General features: G+C 44.0%; 1 protein-coding gene across 8 annotated transcripts in view; it reads left to right on the plus strand.

Annotated features, from left to right (window-relative positions):
* Nucleotides 1-17696, plus strand: part of CLYBL (citramalyl-CoA lyase) — a 260370-nt gene extending 242674 nt beyond the window's left edge. For 2 of the 8 annotated variants that reach the window (XM_042929725.1, XM_042929787.1), the window contains exon 8: nucleotides 1204-2553. In XM_042929725.1, coding sequence (XP_042785659.1) covers nucleotides 1204-1299 — 96 coding nt within the window. In that variant the 3' untranslated portion in view covers nucleotides 1300-2553. Of the gene's footprint in view, nucleotides 1-1203; nucleotides 2554-5107; nucleotides 5265-16736 lie in introns of those variants that run through there. The other 6 variants (XR_006199903.1, XM_042929753.1, XM_042929769.1 and 3 more) reach the window with 6 other exon arrangements.
* The last annotated feature ends 252 nt before the right edge of the window (nucleotides 17697-17948 follow it).

Consider the following 17948-nt stretch of genomic DNA (forward strand, 5'->3'; position numbering starts at 1 on the left):
CTTTTTAAATCTCCATTCTGTGTATAACTCTTGTAATTATGGGAGATAAGGGTTTCCAGAGAGACCAGAAGAGCCATTCCAGAACTTCTGAATAATGACAACATTGACTGTTGAGAGGTGGTACTTGTGAAATCCAGCAATGGATGGCAGTATATGCAGATGGACCATCAGCAAGGATTATGATGGCTCCAGTCCACCAGCATCCTTGCCAACAGGTGGAAGGAAGGAGTCTTAAGAAGAATTGTGATTGTAAATGGCAAAAAGAAGTGATTAAAAGAACACAAATAACCAGACATTAACTTCAGATTCTGGGCTTACTGCCTTCTGTCCATTTAATCTTTCTTTGGTGCAGTGAAGACACTTCTCGTTACCTTAATATGTGGGTCTCTGATAAAGGCTTGAGGTTCTGATAACCCAGGTATTGGCTCCAGCTCTAACTTTTCCTAGTCACATGACCTTGGAAAATCACTTCCCTACTCTGGGCCTCAGTTTCCTCATGAGAACAGGACCTAGGACCTAGATCACATGACACATTCAATAAGTATTTGTAGAAGTTTAAAAGAAAATGTATCTGAAAAATGGGGATAAATCAGGAGATCTCAGAGATTCTTTCCAGACTCACCATTCAACAGACCTGTGACTTCTTTGTTACAGGCTCATGTCCCTTGTCATTCTAGTCCTCTCCTACATGTGTGTACCAACAGAGGAGTCTCTTTTTATTCAGTGCAATCCTACCTTACATTTTCTCATCACATGATAGTGTTACCCCTCAATTATGTTACAAGAAGGAAGCATTTTGCCATTAACCTGATCATATAGTTATTTTTTCAAACAACGATTGGTCACCAGAGCATATTATTATTTTTAAAGTTCTAGGCAATATTTCAAAACTATACAAGGAAGTATTTGCATTTTCCTTCCATAGTTTTCTGCCTGATTTCAAGAGTTAAATGAACAGTTTCAAATACCTTGTGTGTGATGCTTTTCCCCTCCATTAAAATGCTGAAGGGCTTTTTCTCCCCCCTCTTTAGGAGGAAAAAAGAAATCTTTCCCCTGTAATTTACTTTGGCTTTCTCAAAAGTTGGGTGGGAAAGTCAATATAATTCAGGTGGAATCTAAAATGTTCTTGTACAAGTGTGCACAGAAAGGAAGCCTATAATTTTTGAACATTCTTTTAGGAAGTTTGTATTCTCTGTTTTCCAGGGAGCCTTTACTTTCCAAGGGAGTATGATCGACATGCCATTACTGAAGCAAGCCCAGAACATTGTTACGCTTGCCACATCCATCAAGGAAAAATGATCTGTTAAATGAAGCTCTCATCAGGTGGGCTGAACATATACAGTGGGTTTCTTAAAGACAAACCATAATACTCAAGGCAACTTGTTAGTATGCCAGATTGGAACCTTTCTCCATTTACAGTTCATGGTAATCACAATTTTTTGTTGTTGTTATCTCACTGGCCAGTTGTTCCTCTAAAAATGAACTTTCTTCTTTTTGGTTCCAAGCTTATGATTTTATTGCTCATGAATGTGTTGCAAATATGCACTTACGATTTCACAGGGAGATAAAATCGTGGCGAGAGATGGGCTGAAGGGATGTTAGGTCTTTAATGAAACAGATCTTTTCCGAATACGTATGCTCCCTTCACATTTCTCACGTTAGATGTTTCCCCTGTCGTTCATTTGTTCATTCAACACTGTAAATAATTTTAAGGCCAGTCTTAAAAAAAAAAAAAGTAACTACCCAAAGGGGTTGCGTTTAGTTCCTAGAAATCTGATAAAACAAGAGATGGCATAGAAAAGTTAAGTATCGTTTTTGTTCATACAGATACCTTGTAAAAATAAATCTTCAAAACAGATTACTCTTAACCTCCACCTCCCCAAATGAAACACCCATACATATGGGCTCTAGGTAAGGACTATGAAAGCCTTCATCCTGGGTGAATGCTTTGGGTCAACAGTTAACCAGCAATTTAAAAAAAAATGTGCAGAAACACAAGACCATCTATTCTCTCCCTTAATTTCCCCATTTAACTGTTTGCCATTGAGACCATTCCCCCCCCCTGCAAATGTATGGCTGGAACAGGCCCCTTCAGCAATAAACTTGTAGCCTCTAAGAAGACACAATGGGGCAGATCTGGTGCATATGGTCCCCTGCGAGATTTGCATCACATTAGAGATGCTGCTGCAGGTCATATGGGTGGTGTGGTTAACGGGCTTAGTAAAGCTGTTTTGAAGAGGTTAACCCAGCTTGTAGTAAGGGTAAATAAACATAACAACCAGCCATTCTTCCCTATTCAGCATGTGCTCTTATATTGAAGGCTAAAGGGTATTGAAGCTGGGAAGGATCAACTTGTGTTTGCCAGAGGACGCCAATGAAATTTGAAACACCAACAATCAGAGATTTTGTTTCTGCTCCTCATTAAATCATGCGCTTTTGTGTTGAGACTCTGGACGACCGTTCTTTAAGAAATTAACAGAATGGGAAGTTTTAAACTCTACACCAACCTTTTCATGACCTACACAGCAGCAAAGCTGCTACTCTTAGACAAACACCGCGGGGAAGGCTGTTCTGTTTATTTAAATTTGTAAATAGAAAACAGTTTTTGATTTTCATTTTTCACTCCCTCCTACCCCCTTGTTGTTTATTTCCTCCGTGGCCCCTACTGTATGCCCCAACCAGGGGTCTTCTTTGCCCCTGCCTCTTCCAGTTCCTACAGAAGTCCGAGAGAGAAGTAGAGTTGAAGGTTATATACAAGGAAGGGCACCGTGGAACCCAAGCAAAAGCAAGAGGCCCACACACCATCTTGCATCACCCGCCCACCCAATGCACTGCAGGAAGGGGATGATTCGGTTCTGACAGGCATGCAGAAGGAACCTGACCCAGGCAGGACAGTTCTGGGGAAACACATTCTTAAAACACCCAGCTAATAATCCCAAACTTGGGACCTGAGGAGAGAGCTCTTGAACTGAGTGAGATGGGATGTGTGTGCTAAGCTGGGGTTCTGACCTGCGATGGGCTGCATGTCTCCTCTCCTTGGTGCACCCCTCCCCCCAGCCCCTCCTGGGAGCATTGTTACCCTTCACCTTGGTCATCCTGTGCCGCCCCAGGGTTAGCTGGAAAGGAAGGGAGGCGCAACCCCATCCTCACGTGGAGGAGCTGGAAGGAGGAAGGTGGCATCTCAGCCAAGGAGATGGGAGAGTGGGAGGTGGGAGATGACTGGCATGCAGCCAAACCAGGCTTCAGGCCTGCGGACAGAGGCAGTGGGCAGAGTGACCCCGGTGGCAGCACCCATCACCACCACCAGCGTTGCAGCTGTGCCGGCCTAGGCTGGTAGTCATGTGCGCACCGGGAGATTCGGGACCACCAGCCAGGTTCGGCCCCTCCCCTCAGAACACACAGACACAGGAGGACTGCTCAGAAGGCAGAAGGCAAGGGGAGACCTCCTCTCATCCTGACCTGTTGCACACACACACCTCCTCCTCCCGGTGTTAGAACTGCCTTAAACATAAGAGGGAAATAAAAGCCTTCCTTCAGACTTCCCTACAGGCAGCCCCCACTTCAACCCAATTGCCCTTCCCATCCTCCTGTGTTGTTGCAGATAACCAGTCCGGGCTTTGACAGATGAAAGGGCAGACATTCTACTCTCCACCCCAGTTACACAGGCAACCCCCAAACCCTACAGGGGGGCCTCCTCAGGCAGGGGGCTCAGAGAGGCAAGCCCTCCCTCTCAGGGGACCTCAGATGCCATGGTGAAGGCATTCGGACCTTGGGAAAAGCAGTCCCCTCAGTAAGGTCTAGACGCGGCTAGGACTCCCCACCCCCATCACCAGCAGCCCCGTGGGTTCCTAGGTCCCCCAACCATGTTGGACTGACTGGTCACCACACCCTTTACCTGACACCCAAATGTTGCATTTATCATCTTACTCATAATCCCGTGGTCTGATTATGGTAGGATCGTGAGACTAGGACCCACTTGCGCCAGAAGTCTGGACCAAGGTCCTGCTCTGAGCAGAAACCCTAAGGAGAGCCCCGGAAGAGGCTTTAGTCAGGGTCAGGGACCTTGCGGGGGTTCCTCCAGCTAGGAATGGACTACAAGAGGACCTTGCAACCATCTGATTAATTAAAAACCATACCTGTTTATGTTTTGTATAGCTCATCACAGGCTGCTTTGCCATATCACCCCCTTGTTATTAATTCTTGGGGGCTAAATTATGGATAACACTATTAAAACATTATCAGAACTAATGAGAAACAATTACTTAGAAAATGAGCCAGGACAAGATTGAGTTGAGAACATCAGTGGTGATCACCGTAGATTAGTTTAATAAATCATCAGGTGCAAGGCAGGGCTGACTGTATGTATGCAAAGCCCTGTCACGGGAAAATGAAATTGAGATTTTTTTTTGCATAATTTTTTCATTAATCTCAATAGGACCCGTGTGGTGTAGATTGTTTTATTCCCCTAATACCTTGCCCGAGGGAGGGGGGTGCCCAATAATGTCTTCATTGTTTTACTGAGGTCTTAATGACAATCTGTGACAACCTCATTTTAATGTATAGAGGATTCTATCAGTACAATCATGTTTTATTGAAATGGTGAGGGAGACTCCGGTGGGGTCAGGCACTGTCTGTTAGCACAGGATGGGAATTTCCTCGGGAACTGGGTTCAGTTCCCTTAAAATTTCCAAGTATAGATCCGCTGGCTGCCCTTAGGTCCTCTCCTCTGGGGACAGGCTGGGAAAAGCTTCCTCAAGAAGACTTCACCGCCTCCTATTTGAATGTGAAAGTAGCTGCTTGCATGGCGTATTTTGCGGGGTAAATAGAACACAACATGTAGGATTTTTTTTTTCCTTTTCTAAAATATACCTGTTATTATTATCATTAACACATTAGCCCCTTAAGAGTTCTGCCCTAGTTCGGGAAAATGACCTTCACTGGAGACCTTAGATTTTCTAACGATGTCTTAAGAGGATAAAAAAGAATACATGCTTTTTAACTTGAAGGATATTCTGGCCTTATGGTTTCCGTTAGTCTTGAAAAGCTAAATGTCTTCCGTTTTTGTTTTTGTTTTTGTTTTTGTTTTGTTTTTGCTTTTTACTTCTAGTACTTGGAAGGCAATTGATGGTACAAAACAGGTTATAAGATTATCAGCAGGATGTTGTGCATATTAATACCGGCGAAGGGCACCGAACCGGTCTGTCACCGCAGAGTTTACGCCCCAGGCTCCGGGACACTGTCCTCCCAGCCCAGAGACCCTCCCCCCGCGAGGTTTCCACATTGCAATTTAGGGGGAAAGTGGAGGAAAGTAATTAACAGAGCGCAACATTTCAATGTTAAAACTTCCATCTTCCTTTCCGCGCTTTATTTTAAATCGGGATGAGGGGTGGGGGGGTGGGGGGAGGCGCTAACAGCGCACAAAAAGGGAAATAAATTACATTAAAATACCTTAACTTAGTACCTGAAATCTTGCGCGGTGGTACCGGGCAGCTTTTTGCTGCCCTGTGACGGGGGATGGTGGCTGTTGTGGGTGGTAGTTTGTTTACATTCCAGCAATTATGCGGTAGCATATTTCCTTCCGAATCGATAAGAATTGCTAAACGACAAAAAGAAAGTAGTGTGTACTAAAGGAACCGAAATCGTCGTTGGCGCCTTTTGTGGTCATTTGCTGCCGATCGGACCCCGTTCCAGCTAAGCAGACTGAAGCCTGCTGCATTTTTTTATTTAAAATTTTTTTTTCTTTTTTTACAAGTCTTGCAAAAGACCAGGGATTTGTTGCTCGCGCCCTTCTTTAATTTTTGTAAGCGAACGGCACGGTTTTAGTGTTTGCTTCTTCCGATGGGAAAGGCTCGGCGAGCCCGGGCAGCGCGCCCCGTCGGAAGGGCGTGCGCCCGCAGGGCCGGGACACGCAGAGTCCGCGTCCCCCGCCGCCCGCGCTTCCCGAGGACGGAGGTCGGCGGGCGGCGCGCAAGGGCACCTGGACGCGGACACTGGCGGCCCCGGAGGCCCCTCGCGCGCCCTCGGGAGGCGCGCCGTCCCTTCCCCGCGGGGCGCAGCCTGGGCCAGGGGAGCCCAGTGGGCCGGGGCTGCGGGCCCCGCTCGTCCGCCCGCCCGCCGCGGGCTGCCCGGAGCCCGCGAGCCTGTCGCGCAGCCCCGCTGTAATGGTGGCAGATCAAAGGCTGCCCCGTGTCCCCGCGGAGCCCGGGACAATCCCGCGCCTTTGTGCGCTGTTGCTAGGAGCCGGAGAAACTAAGGGAAAGTGTCAGGAGCATGTTAATCAGACTCGTTACAGTGTAACAATAACGTCTCTCTCGGGTCTCCCAGGCCCCCAGCACCCCTGGCGCACCCCGCACGCAGGCCGGACACCTGCGCGGGGCCCTCGCGCCTGCCCTGGGGACCGGCCGGCCCCTGTGTCCCTCCAGCCCCGAAGTCCGCGGCTGAGCCGGGCGCGAGGACTAGTCCTAGGGGTCCTGCAAGCGCCTGGCACGTCTCCTGGGCCCGGATCCCCCTTGACCAGAGCCCCTCGCCCTTAGTCTATCAGGCTCAAATCCGATCCAAGGCCAGAGGGACCTGCGGAGAATCGGGTCCTCCTGCTTTTCAGTCATTGAGTTGAATTTCCCAAGTTTGATTCAAACACGGTATAGAATCAAAAGGAAAATGAGCATTACATTTAGGTTGCTTTTTGGTTGAATTTCTTCAAAAGACTCTAAAACCAACTTTGCTGATTTCCCTCTCAAACCCATAGAGGGTACTGTAAGCGATAATCCCGAATTTAACAAAACAAAACAAAACAAAAAAAAAACCTTTCCTGAAAGTACAGATTTCTCTGAACTTTTTTGAGAGAATCACTTCATTCGTTTATTCATTCAACAAACATCTGTTGAGCCTGACTGGGTGCCAAACAGCCAGCTAGTATGAAAGTCCTAGAACTGGTTCCGGATGCACTTTTCTTTCAAAATTAAAACGCTCTTGTGTGAAGTCAAAGGAAGAGCAAAGGCGTAAAATAATGTCAAATGCCAAAACAGAAAGTGCCATTGACTACAGTAGTGATAGAAACAAGAGAGGTGCGGATTAAGAATTTAAAACATCTGAAAAACTACACACCCTATGCTTGGAAAACCAGCCACTTTTTTCACCTGTTCCATCTCCTCCCCTCCTCTTTCAGTTTTTAGGAGCTCAGCCAGGCTGCGGTCCCGAAGCCTGGAGTCCTGCCTAACGTCTGAGGAGTGAAGTCACTTTGTAAACAGCCTGTCAGACTTGCTGAGGGAACACTCAATCTTGTCCCATTCTCCCCTTGCTGTCCATGCCCAGGGAATTGGAAGGCTGTGCTCACACTTAGGACAGAATCTGGCCAACTGGAGGTGCCTTCCTCTGGTATCTGCTCTTGTGCAGGAACCAAGGAAGTTCCCTTGGTTTAACTGCTGAACCCTAAGTCAAAGACAAAGCTTTCTATTTATCAGAAAGGGTAGAAAACTCACTCTCAAATCACCTGTGCCTATTGACCGAGGGGGAATCCTGTAACTATGTTAGACTTCTCCATTGGTCAAAATCAATTTCTCACACTGTGTGTGTAACATGTAAGCATATAGAAAACTGGTCCCAGAGATTAGTCTAAGCCCTGGAAGGAAATTTCAAGATTCCCTTCATTACATATTATAAGAGAGTTGATATACTGAAAACTCCATCTTGTGAAAAACAAGGGAGACCAAACACCAACTATATTGTGATGTTAAAATATCTAGCTAAAGGGGGAGAAATTCAGTGACAAGAAACTGGATTTTTTGGACTACATAATGCCACATAACTGGTTTGGCTGGGTTCTGTTTTGTTTTTAAACAATGAATAAATTGCCTTAGTTATTCAGACACAATGAAAGAATCAAGAGAAAATGAACGTTCCATTTCAGATAGTTTTGTGGTGGAGAGTTTCTTCAGAAGACTATATACTCTAGGCATCTGGCTTAATTTTTTTTTTTTTTTTTTTTTTTTTTTTTTTTTTTTTTGTTAATGGGCTCTTTTGAGTTCCGTGGAAGGAAGAACATAAAAACCAACATGAATTTCTGGCTTAGAGTCTCTGGAAAAACTGTGTTAATAACCTGAATTCCCAGATGCGGAGAGGAGCACATCCATTGCCTCAAGCGGATTTCTCGGGACTGGAATTCATGCAGCAACTTCCGGGGAGCTCTAGGATGCTTCTCCGGTCTGGCTTGAGGGAGCTCCTGCCACCAGGAGCCCCACGGGCACTTCAACACCAGTGACACATCACCTGTGTCCAGGGGCCCTGGCCATGTGCGTCAGGATACCACTGGCTGTAGCTCCTGACTTTGCAAAGTCTTTGCCTAAGCTGCAACCCCTCCCACTCCCCCACACCCACCCAACTCCTCACCATTCTTCAAGACACACCCGGAAGGTCTGTGAACTCTCCCCAACTCCCCACACACAACTTGCTGACGTGTCCCCCACGCTGAGTCCTTCCAATGCATTGCATCAGATTTCTGTTGTAGTACTTATGCATGTGTGTCCCCCAGAGTGTGGATGCCCTGAATACTGGACATTCCATGCATCTCCGCATCCCTCTCCTGCTCATCTGTCACCCCCAGCAAGAGTTCGCTAAAAGTGTGTTTATTCGGATTACGGACTGAGTCTTTCCTCCTTCCAATGTTTAGGTTCAAATCCTGCCTTTCCGATCACCAGGCTGTATTACATTCAGACAAGTCATTTATTCTGAGCCATCAGTTTCTTCGACTATAATAATAGCACCTAATTCAAAGAGCTGCTATGAGGAGGCTGTGAGCATAGAAATGCACCACCAAAGTCCCCCTTCCAGCGTCACTCATTCGGTGGGCCGGGGCTGGGGGGTCAGCAGACAGCCTCCAGCTGCCAGTTCCTCCTTCAACATCTGCCTCAGCTGCAGACTGCTGCCTTGCCCATGGTCTCAACCTTCTCAAGGCAGCCTGCATCCGGTGAATTTTATGTTGTGTATATATTAGCATGACTAAATAATCTTTAAAAATGAATGAATGTCAAGTAAATAAAAAAACAAACAAACATAGTACTTTTAAAAAAGCTCTAAAAAATAAAAATAAAAAATAAAAAAGCTCTAGCATCATGCTTGATGCAAAGCAGGCGTTCAGGAAAGGTCAAATACTCTCCATCCCAGTGCTGAAACTGTGCTGTAGTCCAGGATGGAAGTCCCCCTGCAGCAAAACTGGCTGGAAAGTGAATTTCTATTAAGTGAACGCCATTTTCTCAATTACGTGTGTTGGTAGGTGAAGGATAGGTCCTCCCAGGAGAACCTACTGGTGGGACCAATCCCTGGACATTTCTGGGTATGGCAGCAACTCCAATAGCCACGTGCATTCCAGGGGAGCTTTGTGGCTTTTGTTGTTGTTGTTCATAATCTGCTAGTCCCATTCCTGAACTATGGAAATCTCTCACGACAGCGCTGTTCTGACTACAAATTCACGTTCTCATTCTGTCCAACCAACCTAATTTTGTAGAGGACCCTGAAGCTTGCTCAGGGGAGGATTATGCAGTACCGATTCCTGGCTGAAGAGGGCTCCATTCACATAGAAAAACTACAGTGTGAGTGTGCCTCTTGGAGTTGGGCAAATATTGGCCCTTTTAGTGGACTTGCTCAAGGTCACACAGCTGGCAAAACTAGGACTACAACTAATGTCTCGACATTAAACCACTAAACCACATGGCTGCACACCCAAGAAGTCCTCAGATTTCTGCTTTTACATTAAATTCCCCACTAAGGAAGCTGCAAGTTTTCTGAAACAATGAGAAAATAGCTGAAACCTCTTTTTCAATAACTGCCTCCTTCAGATGCAGTGCCTGACCTGGCAAAGATCTTTGAACTCATCACAACTGAAACAGCTGGTCATCAAACGCAGTCAGGAAGCTCCACCACCAGGCAAACACTAGCTCGAAGTGGGCCTTCCTGGCTCATCTCCTAGACTGAATATTTGCATCACTGCCCACTGAGGACTGACTGGTCTAAGTGGCTGGAGAATGTCTGGACTAGTGTAAAGAAAGGAGTCCCAGGGGCGCCTGGGTGGCTCAGTCGGTTGGGCGACTGACTTCGAATCAGGTCATGATCTCACGGTCCGTGAGTTCGAGCCCCGCATCTGGCTCTGTGCTGACAGCTCAGAGCCTGGAGCCTGTTTCGGATTCTGTGTCTCCCTCTCTCTCTGACCTTCCCCCATTCATGCTCTGTCTCTCTCTGTCTCTAAAATGAATAAACGTTAAAAAAAATTTAAAAAAAAAAAATGAAAGAAAGAAAGGAGTCCCAGTGGAGGGATGAAGGAGCAGGGTGTAGACCTCAAGACTCACCAAGCTGTGTTAGCCTGGGTCCCCCCTTGGCTCTGGCCTCACTGCTTTGGCCCCTCCTCCATGGCCTTCATTCTGTCTCATCTTTCTTATCTAGTCTTTGTGTCCACTGTGGTTCTGCTTCCACGTCCCTCTTCATTAGTTTTACCTTCCTTCCCCCGCTGGCAATTCCAAAAGCAAAATCAAGAAAATGAGGTAAAAAAAAAATTTTTTTTTCCTAATTCTGTGTCCATATTTTGGAAGTAAATCTGGCATCGTAAGTTGTGAGCTGCTTGCATGATGCTCCGTAGTCCTTCATTTACTGTGAACTTGGCACAGGAAGTTTATTAGCCCATTTTACTGCAGAGAGCCCAAGTGCAGAGGACAGCTAATATTGTACTTTGGGAATCAAAGTAGAAATGCCAGTGAGGCTGCTAATTATTCAGTAAATTAAATATTGCTGCCAAAACTGCTATTCCTGATTTCCTGCATTTGATTGTGCTGTCTTACTGCAAAGGCAACATTCAGATTCTATTTAAACGACAAAGATAAGGGTCCTGCAAATTGGTTACTGGTTCCTTATGTTTTAGTAGAAATTATTTGAGTGTGCGGCCTGAAATTCATGATACTTACAAGTAACGAAGTCCAAGGGTATAAAATTTGATTTCCATCCTGTTTTTAATCTTATTCCTTTGGGGGTGGAGGGGTGAAGGGGACGTTATCGGAAAGGTAGCAATAAGTGATTATGATTATTTATAAAAACAGATATTTGCAAATTATGGTAAACATTCCATTTTAGATAACTAAGGATGTGAACCCCCCCCCCACCGAAATCATCTTTTACAACTCTGCTTTGTAAAAACCTTCTTAAAAAACAATTAGTCTTTGTGTTCGCCTAAGGAATTTTAAATTGTGAGATATATTTATGAGAATATTTAAGGTAAATATTTCCAAAATAAGCAAATGAAGGGACCATGAATTTGCACGCACTGCCTCTGAAAATGAGCACATTTTTAAAATGGTTTGTTCAAAAGGGGCCATTGGCCTTTTTCCTTCCTTCTCAAAGAGCATATGTGTTAGATTAGTACTCAGAAAAGAGTGTGTTTTCATAGCCTCCAGTGCTGCATTTATAAAAATCATGATGATTTTAGAACTGCACCTTCATTTTTTGAATTTTCAAAAACTTGTCCCTTTTTACTCTTTTATTTTCTTTCAACAAAACAAAGACCGAAGAACCCTTTAAGAAATTTTATACATTCCCACAGAGTCCCAGTTTGTTGACCTTCAGGCCACAGAGTAAAACCTTTCTTTTAAGTCAAGCATTCCCCATTGGGAAGCGCTCCAGCTTTTTCTTTTTATGAGGAATTTTAACTGCTGGACTTAATTTAATTATTGTATTTTGTACATACTCCCAGAAGCCCCAGGGCATGAGCTTTACTTTTTTCAAAACTTTCAAATGAATCTTTAGAAATGCACATCTCTGATGGTAATGTTACTTCTTTCACTTGTATTTCTAATCTAAATACCAAACTTGGATCTGTTTCTTGACTTATTCATGGAGAGGTTTCAGCTTGGCATTTCTTTGCCACAGATACACTTGTGAGACGACAAGCAAGGATGTGGTTATTTGAGCCCTTAGTGTGGGTGCCTAGGTTTTATAACAACAAAATAAAAACCATCTCCAGTTGAATTATGTTTTAAAACATAAGTATGTTTTTAAAATCTGATGGCTCTGGAAACATAGTCTCCAATAAGGACAGTTCCTACGTGGATATTGCCTTGACATCAGTAGCATGCTGGCCCCGTGGCTGCGGCTGCCCCCATCTGCCTTTTAGTGTCTACGAGATCTCCCCCAACATCAGCTGCTCCTCCCTGATCCCAGCAGAGGTTCACGTGCGAACACACACTCACGCACAGGGACTTGTCAACTCAAGCTAACAGCAAAGATTCAATATCTTCATTTCTTCTCTACTTTATCCATAAACATTTCATTGGATCCCCCTTGATTTCCAAACCAAAAACTTGAACCACATCTTGACTCTCAAAGGTGGAAAAAAATAAATAAATAAATAAATAAATAAAATAAAAAAAAATAAAAAAAAAATAAAAAAAAAAAAAATATATATATATATATATATATATATATATATATATATATATATTGTATATATATATATATATTTTGTAATTGCCTGAAAACTCATTTACGACTGTGTAAGTGTAGGACAAACATAAATTTTCCAGATTCATAAGATATGCCCAAAATACCTCATGGGGTTGGGGTTGGGTCAGTTATGAAGTAAGTTTCATTGTAGGAATGCTGAGATCTTTGAATTTGGAAAGATGTTTTGTTTTCATTTTTAAATGTTTATTTTTGAGAGAGAGGGAGAGAGAACAAGTAGGGGAGGGGCAGAGAGCGAGGGAGACAGGATCTGAAGTGGGCTCTATGCTGACAGGAGAAAGCCTGACGTGGGGCTCAAACTCACAAACCGTGAGATCATGACCTCAGCAGAAGTCAGACAGACGCTTAACTGACAGAGACACCCAGGTGCCCTGGGTGCCCCTGGAAAGATGTTTTTTAAGCAGAATTCTCTGTGAAGTGAATCTGATTTTCTTATTGACTTTGATTGAAAATTTAAAATTATAGAAATCACAGCCTTTAGGTGCCGGAGAAGGACTTGAGAGATCATCTAGGCCAATTGTTCTCAGCCTGGCTGCACATTAGAATTACCTGGTAGGTTTTTAATAAATACCTATGTCTGGCCCCCACCGAGACTCATTAAATCAGACTGTAGTCTGACCTGTCATTTTGCAGATTAAAAAGAAAAATAGCCAAGCAAAACCCTGAAAGATTAACTGTGGCTTTTACATTAAGGGTCTAAGTCTAATTATGCCGTAACATAGTTTGGGAACTCCTAGCCAGGCTAAACTTCAGAAGCAAATTTACTTATAAGTAAATAACAAGTAAGTTTCCATAATTCTGTTTGGGGCCACATTAATTATAAAATAGTTGACTGATTCCTCCCATGTGACATACTTTCTAACATTATACACATTCACATCCCTGGCTGATTCACAGAAGAGGTTGGTATAATCATAGTCTTAAAATGTCTTACACTTAATTTTTAAAATAAGGTACATTTACATGGATGGCTGCCCTCCTGTACATTTTACTTAAAAGTTTGTCCTCTTCATACAGGGGTGCCTGGCTGGCTGGCTCGGTTTGATTAGGTGTAAATCTCTTGATTTCAGCCCAAGGCATTATCCCAGGATTTGTGGGATCGAGCCCCGAGTGGGGCTTTCCCTTGACACCACAGACCCTGCTTGGGAGTCTCTCTCTCTGCCCCTCCCCGGCTTGCACAAGTGTGTTCACTCTCTCTCTCAAAATAAATAAATAAACATTTAAAAAAAAGTTTGAGGGGTGCATAGGTGGCTCAGTCGGTTAAGCATCTGACTCTTGGTTTGGGCTCAGGTCATGATCTCACGGTTTGTGAATTCAAGCCTCTGTGCTGATGGTGAGGAGCCTGCTTGGGATTCTGCTCACTCTCTCTCTGACCCTCCCCCTGCTCTCATTCACTCTCTCAAATAAAAATAAACTTTAAATAAATAAATAATTTTTTAAAAGTTTGACTTCACCATTGGCAGTGTCATACTTCATGACTAACATTCTGCAATTTTTTTTGACATTTAAAACTTACAGGCAAAAAGCAGTATTTGTCTGTGTCATCTGAAGACCTCAAACACCTAAATTTTACATTGTACAGTTTTTACAGAAATGGGGTCAGGGATGTCAAGTAATAGCTCATCTGAGTGAGTCCCACAGCCCCCCTGGAAAGGCAGGAGTGAGCTTAGCTGTCACCCCTGATACCCCAAGAGAGCCGAAGAGACCATGCTGAGCAAGGGCTCCTTACAGGGAGAAGCCTCAGCTGGCCGGAGGGCTCCACAGGCCTGTGAGCCATCTTTGTAAACACTTGTCATCACCCAGCCTCCCCCAGGAACATCACCTCCCTCACCTTCCTCACTTCCCTAACCTGCCTCTTTTCCCACTTTTCCCGTGAGGGATGGCATCAGGATTGGCAACCTCAGAGGTCACAAAGGGAAGAAGTCCTGGTCCTCTTCGCAGGCAAGGACCTCCTGGGACAGATCCAAGAGGCTTTGATCTCAGTTCTTTGCCTTGGGCTAAAAGACCTCTGGTTGGCCACTCCTCTAGGATCCTAATAAGGCCAGGACCTGGGATCACAGATGCAAACCTTTTTTTTTTTTTTTTTTTTTTTTTTTTTTTTTACCAAAGGGAGTGCTGACAGTGATTCAGGCTATAGAGTCCCTAGGAGAGGGTAGGTTTGCGTATGGCAGACAGAACAGTTCATTGATTCACTCCTCCAGCAGGCATTTATTGAGCTTCTATTACGTGCCTGTGGTGATGTCACTGTGTTCATGAAGGCTAAGAGGGTAATCCTAGAGTTGGCCCTAAGTCCTCTGTGGTCCAGGAGTTCTGTCAGGAGTGAAAGCAGGATGGGCAGTTGAGACCTTTCTTCTTCTGGTTCCCTCCACCCCCATTCTGTTCTAATTACTCTTTATTATCCCTTATAACAAACCCACAGATGAAGCAAGAACCTAGCTCCAGATCTGAGACCAAAAAAAAAAAAAAAAAAAAGAGAAAAAATAGGAAGAGATAGGAAGAAACCTACAAATACCTTACAGGTAAATTCTCACACAGCCGAGAAAACGAATGTTAAAAAAAGATTAAAAATTTTTCATGGCAAGGAAGAACTGCTGAAAACAATATGTTTTTGCCTATCAATCAATCAATCATTTTCTGTTCAGGTAACCTCCGGGGCCAGCACCCCCATGGCCAGTGTCTGTGTGACCAGATGCAGTCCTCTTGGAAAATATTGGGCAGCATGTCCCAACAAACTTATCGTCACTTTCTTGCAGCTTTTTAATCTAGATCTGGGAATTTATCCTCAGGAAATTTTGTGATCCTAAATGTGGAAAAAGCCTCATTCACAAAGACTACTTAATTCATGGTGGTATTATTTAGATTATTGAGGTGTGCTTAAGTAAATGATGGGACATTTATTTGATGGAATATTAGGCAGCCCCGAAAGCTGGTGTTTCTAAGGAAAATAAGAAAGTGCTTTTAATATAAAGTTAAGTTCAAAAACAGATACCAAGCTTCATATGCAGAGTCTGGAAATGGATGGCATGGTTCTACTGCTTATTATCTACTGCTGGTACTCACCTCCCTATGCCTCAGTTTTAATTTCTGTGAAATGGGAGTAAAAATAGTAGCTACCTCATAATTTGACAGGAAGCTTAAATGAGATAAGACATAGAAAGAACAGTACCCAACACAGAGTAAGCCCTCAACAGATGTTAGCTGCTATTATTATTACAGTGTGATTCCAAATATATTAAAAAGCAATCAGAAGTAAATACAGCAAAATGTTAGCAATTACTGTGTTTAAATGATGAGATTCTTCATTTTACATTTTTATATTTTCAAATTTTTCATTAAATACATATCAAATTTTGGGGGAACCTGGCTGCCTCAGTCAGTGGAGCATGCAACTCTTGATCTCGGGGTTGTGAGTTCGGGCCCCACATCAGGTGGAGAGATTACTTAAAAATAAAATCTTAGGGGCACCTGGGTGGCTCCGTCGGTAAAGCATCTGACTCTTGATTTTGGGCTGGGTCATGATATCACGGTTCATGGGATCGAGTCTCGCTGTCAGAGCAGAGCCTGCTTGAGATTTTCTCTCTCCCTCTTTCTCTGTCCCTCCCCTACTCACGCGTGCGTGTGTGTGTGTGTGTGTGTGTGTGTGTGTGTGCGCATGCACACGCACGGACTGGCTCTCATAAATAAAACATTAAAAAGTATGTGAAATAAAATAAAATCTTAAAAATAAATACATATCGATTTTTTAAAAACTAAGTTTGGAGCTAATTACAAATAAGTCTATTGAAACACTGCTTTCGATCATTATATGGTCACACCCAGAAGACCCTGAAAAGAGAGGCCCCAGCAAGTAGTTTCCACATCATCTGAAACATCCTGCTGCCAAGACTGGCATGGGCTTCCAGGGGGACAGTGGGCTCAGCTGTATTCGGGAGTGGAAAACACCCAGGATTTGCAAGAAATCTGGCCCCCACTCCCTGTGGGTTCTTGGGAAGACCCTTTTCCTTCTCTATAAGGAAGGATCTCTGATGCACTTAATAGCCTCAGAGAATGGGAAAAGCAGTTTGAGGGAATTTTTGAGATACTGCCTTGGGGGTAAAAGAAGGGACTCTGGAAACTGTAATGGTCCACGCCAGTTCTCCTTCCAGGGTGGAGCCCAACTGCACTGTTTCCACACCTTGACCAGGTGTGAAGGGCGGTTTAGGTGGCTCCCTGACCATTTGTGGAATCATTCCTGCTTCCAGGCAGCACGCTACAGGCCGGCCTTCAAAGAAATACCAGAAGCCAAGTATCCTGTCTGTCATCACTTAATAATGCTTGAAGCTTTTCCTATAACAAAAGGGGCAGAAACAACCCTACCTCGCATCGTGGGAGCCCGATAATTCTTCCACCAGCTCTACCTACACTAGAAGGGCTTTCTCTTAACTGTAAGTATTAGATCTGACTAATCGGGACGACCACTGCCTTTGGTAAGTAAAATTGGAATAAAGTGACTGTTTGCAGCTTTACTTGGTCACACACGACAATAAGGAGGGACTCGATAGGTTGCAATGATATGTAACTTCCTGTTGTTTTTGGTAAAATAGACAAATGTGTCCCATTTCAAGAAAGTCAACATCATTTTTCTACACATTCTCTTGCAAGGTAGGAATCAAACCACAGAGACAGAAGGGCTGTCTACTTGTTCGTTCCTGGCATCCAGCATGGTGCTTGCCCTTAATACATTTTTGTTGAGTGAATCAATGAATCAGTTAATGAAGTAGGAAACAAAGGAAAGATGGTCTCCTCTCTATTGTGTTAGATGCTGGGGATATGAAGATGTGTAACTCGGGTCCCTCCCCTGGGCAGCTCACCCTGGAGGTGGAGCCAGACCCACAAATAGAGAAAGACTCAAACACGATGTGACTGATTCCTACAGTCATCTTACTGATCGTCCGTACTCATGTCTTAGTTCCTCCTGAAGTTCCTCCTGTTTCAGGTGCTTATACTCAGTAACACATAATCCCTTACTTTACAACTTCCCAATCTAGTCTGGAAAACCAGCATGAAGCACAGAAAGCACGATACCACATGGAAAGCAAAACAGGAATATGTACACTGCAGAGAGGCAACACCCTGTAATTTAATCACATAGACTCTGGCATTGGACTGCTTGAATTCACAAAGCTGTGTGACCTTGGACAAGATGCTTAGCCTCTCTGGGCTTTAATCATTCCATTTGTAAAATGAGGATAATACGGAGACCTATCTTATAGGCCTTTGATGAGGAATAATTGAGTTAATATCTGTAAAACACTTAGGAAAGTGCCAAGCTCATACTTCGTACCATTATAAACATATGCGAAATAAATCTTTCCTGTCTTCTTTGAATTTTAGACTCTCATTAAGAACTCTCTGACTTTCTCTGTGCATGCCTGAATATTCTCCCCAGATAAGATGCATGACCAAATGCAACT

The sequence above is a fragment of the Panthera leo genome, chromosome A1 (assembly GCF_018350215.1).
Source record: "Panthera leo isolate Ple1 chromosome A1, P.leo_Ple1_pat1.1, whole genome shotgun sequence".
NCBI classification, from domain to species: Eukaryota; Metazoa; Chordata; class Mammalia; order Carnivora; family Felidae; genus Panthera; species Panthera leo.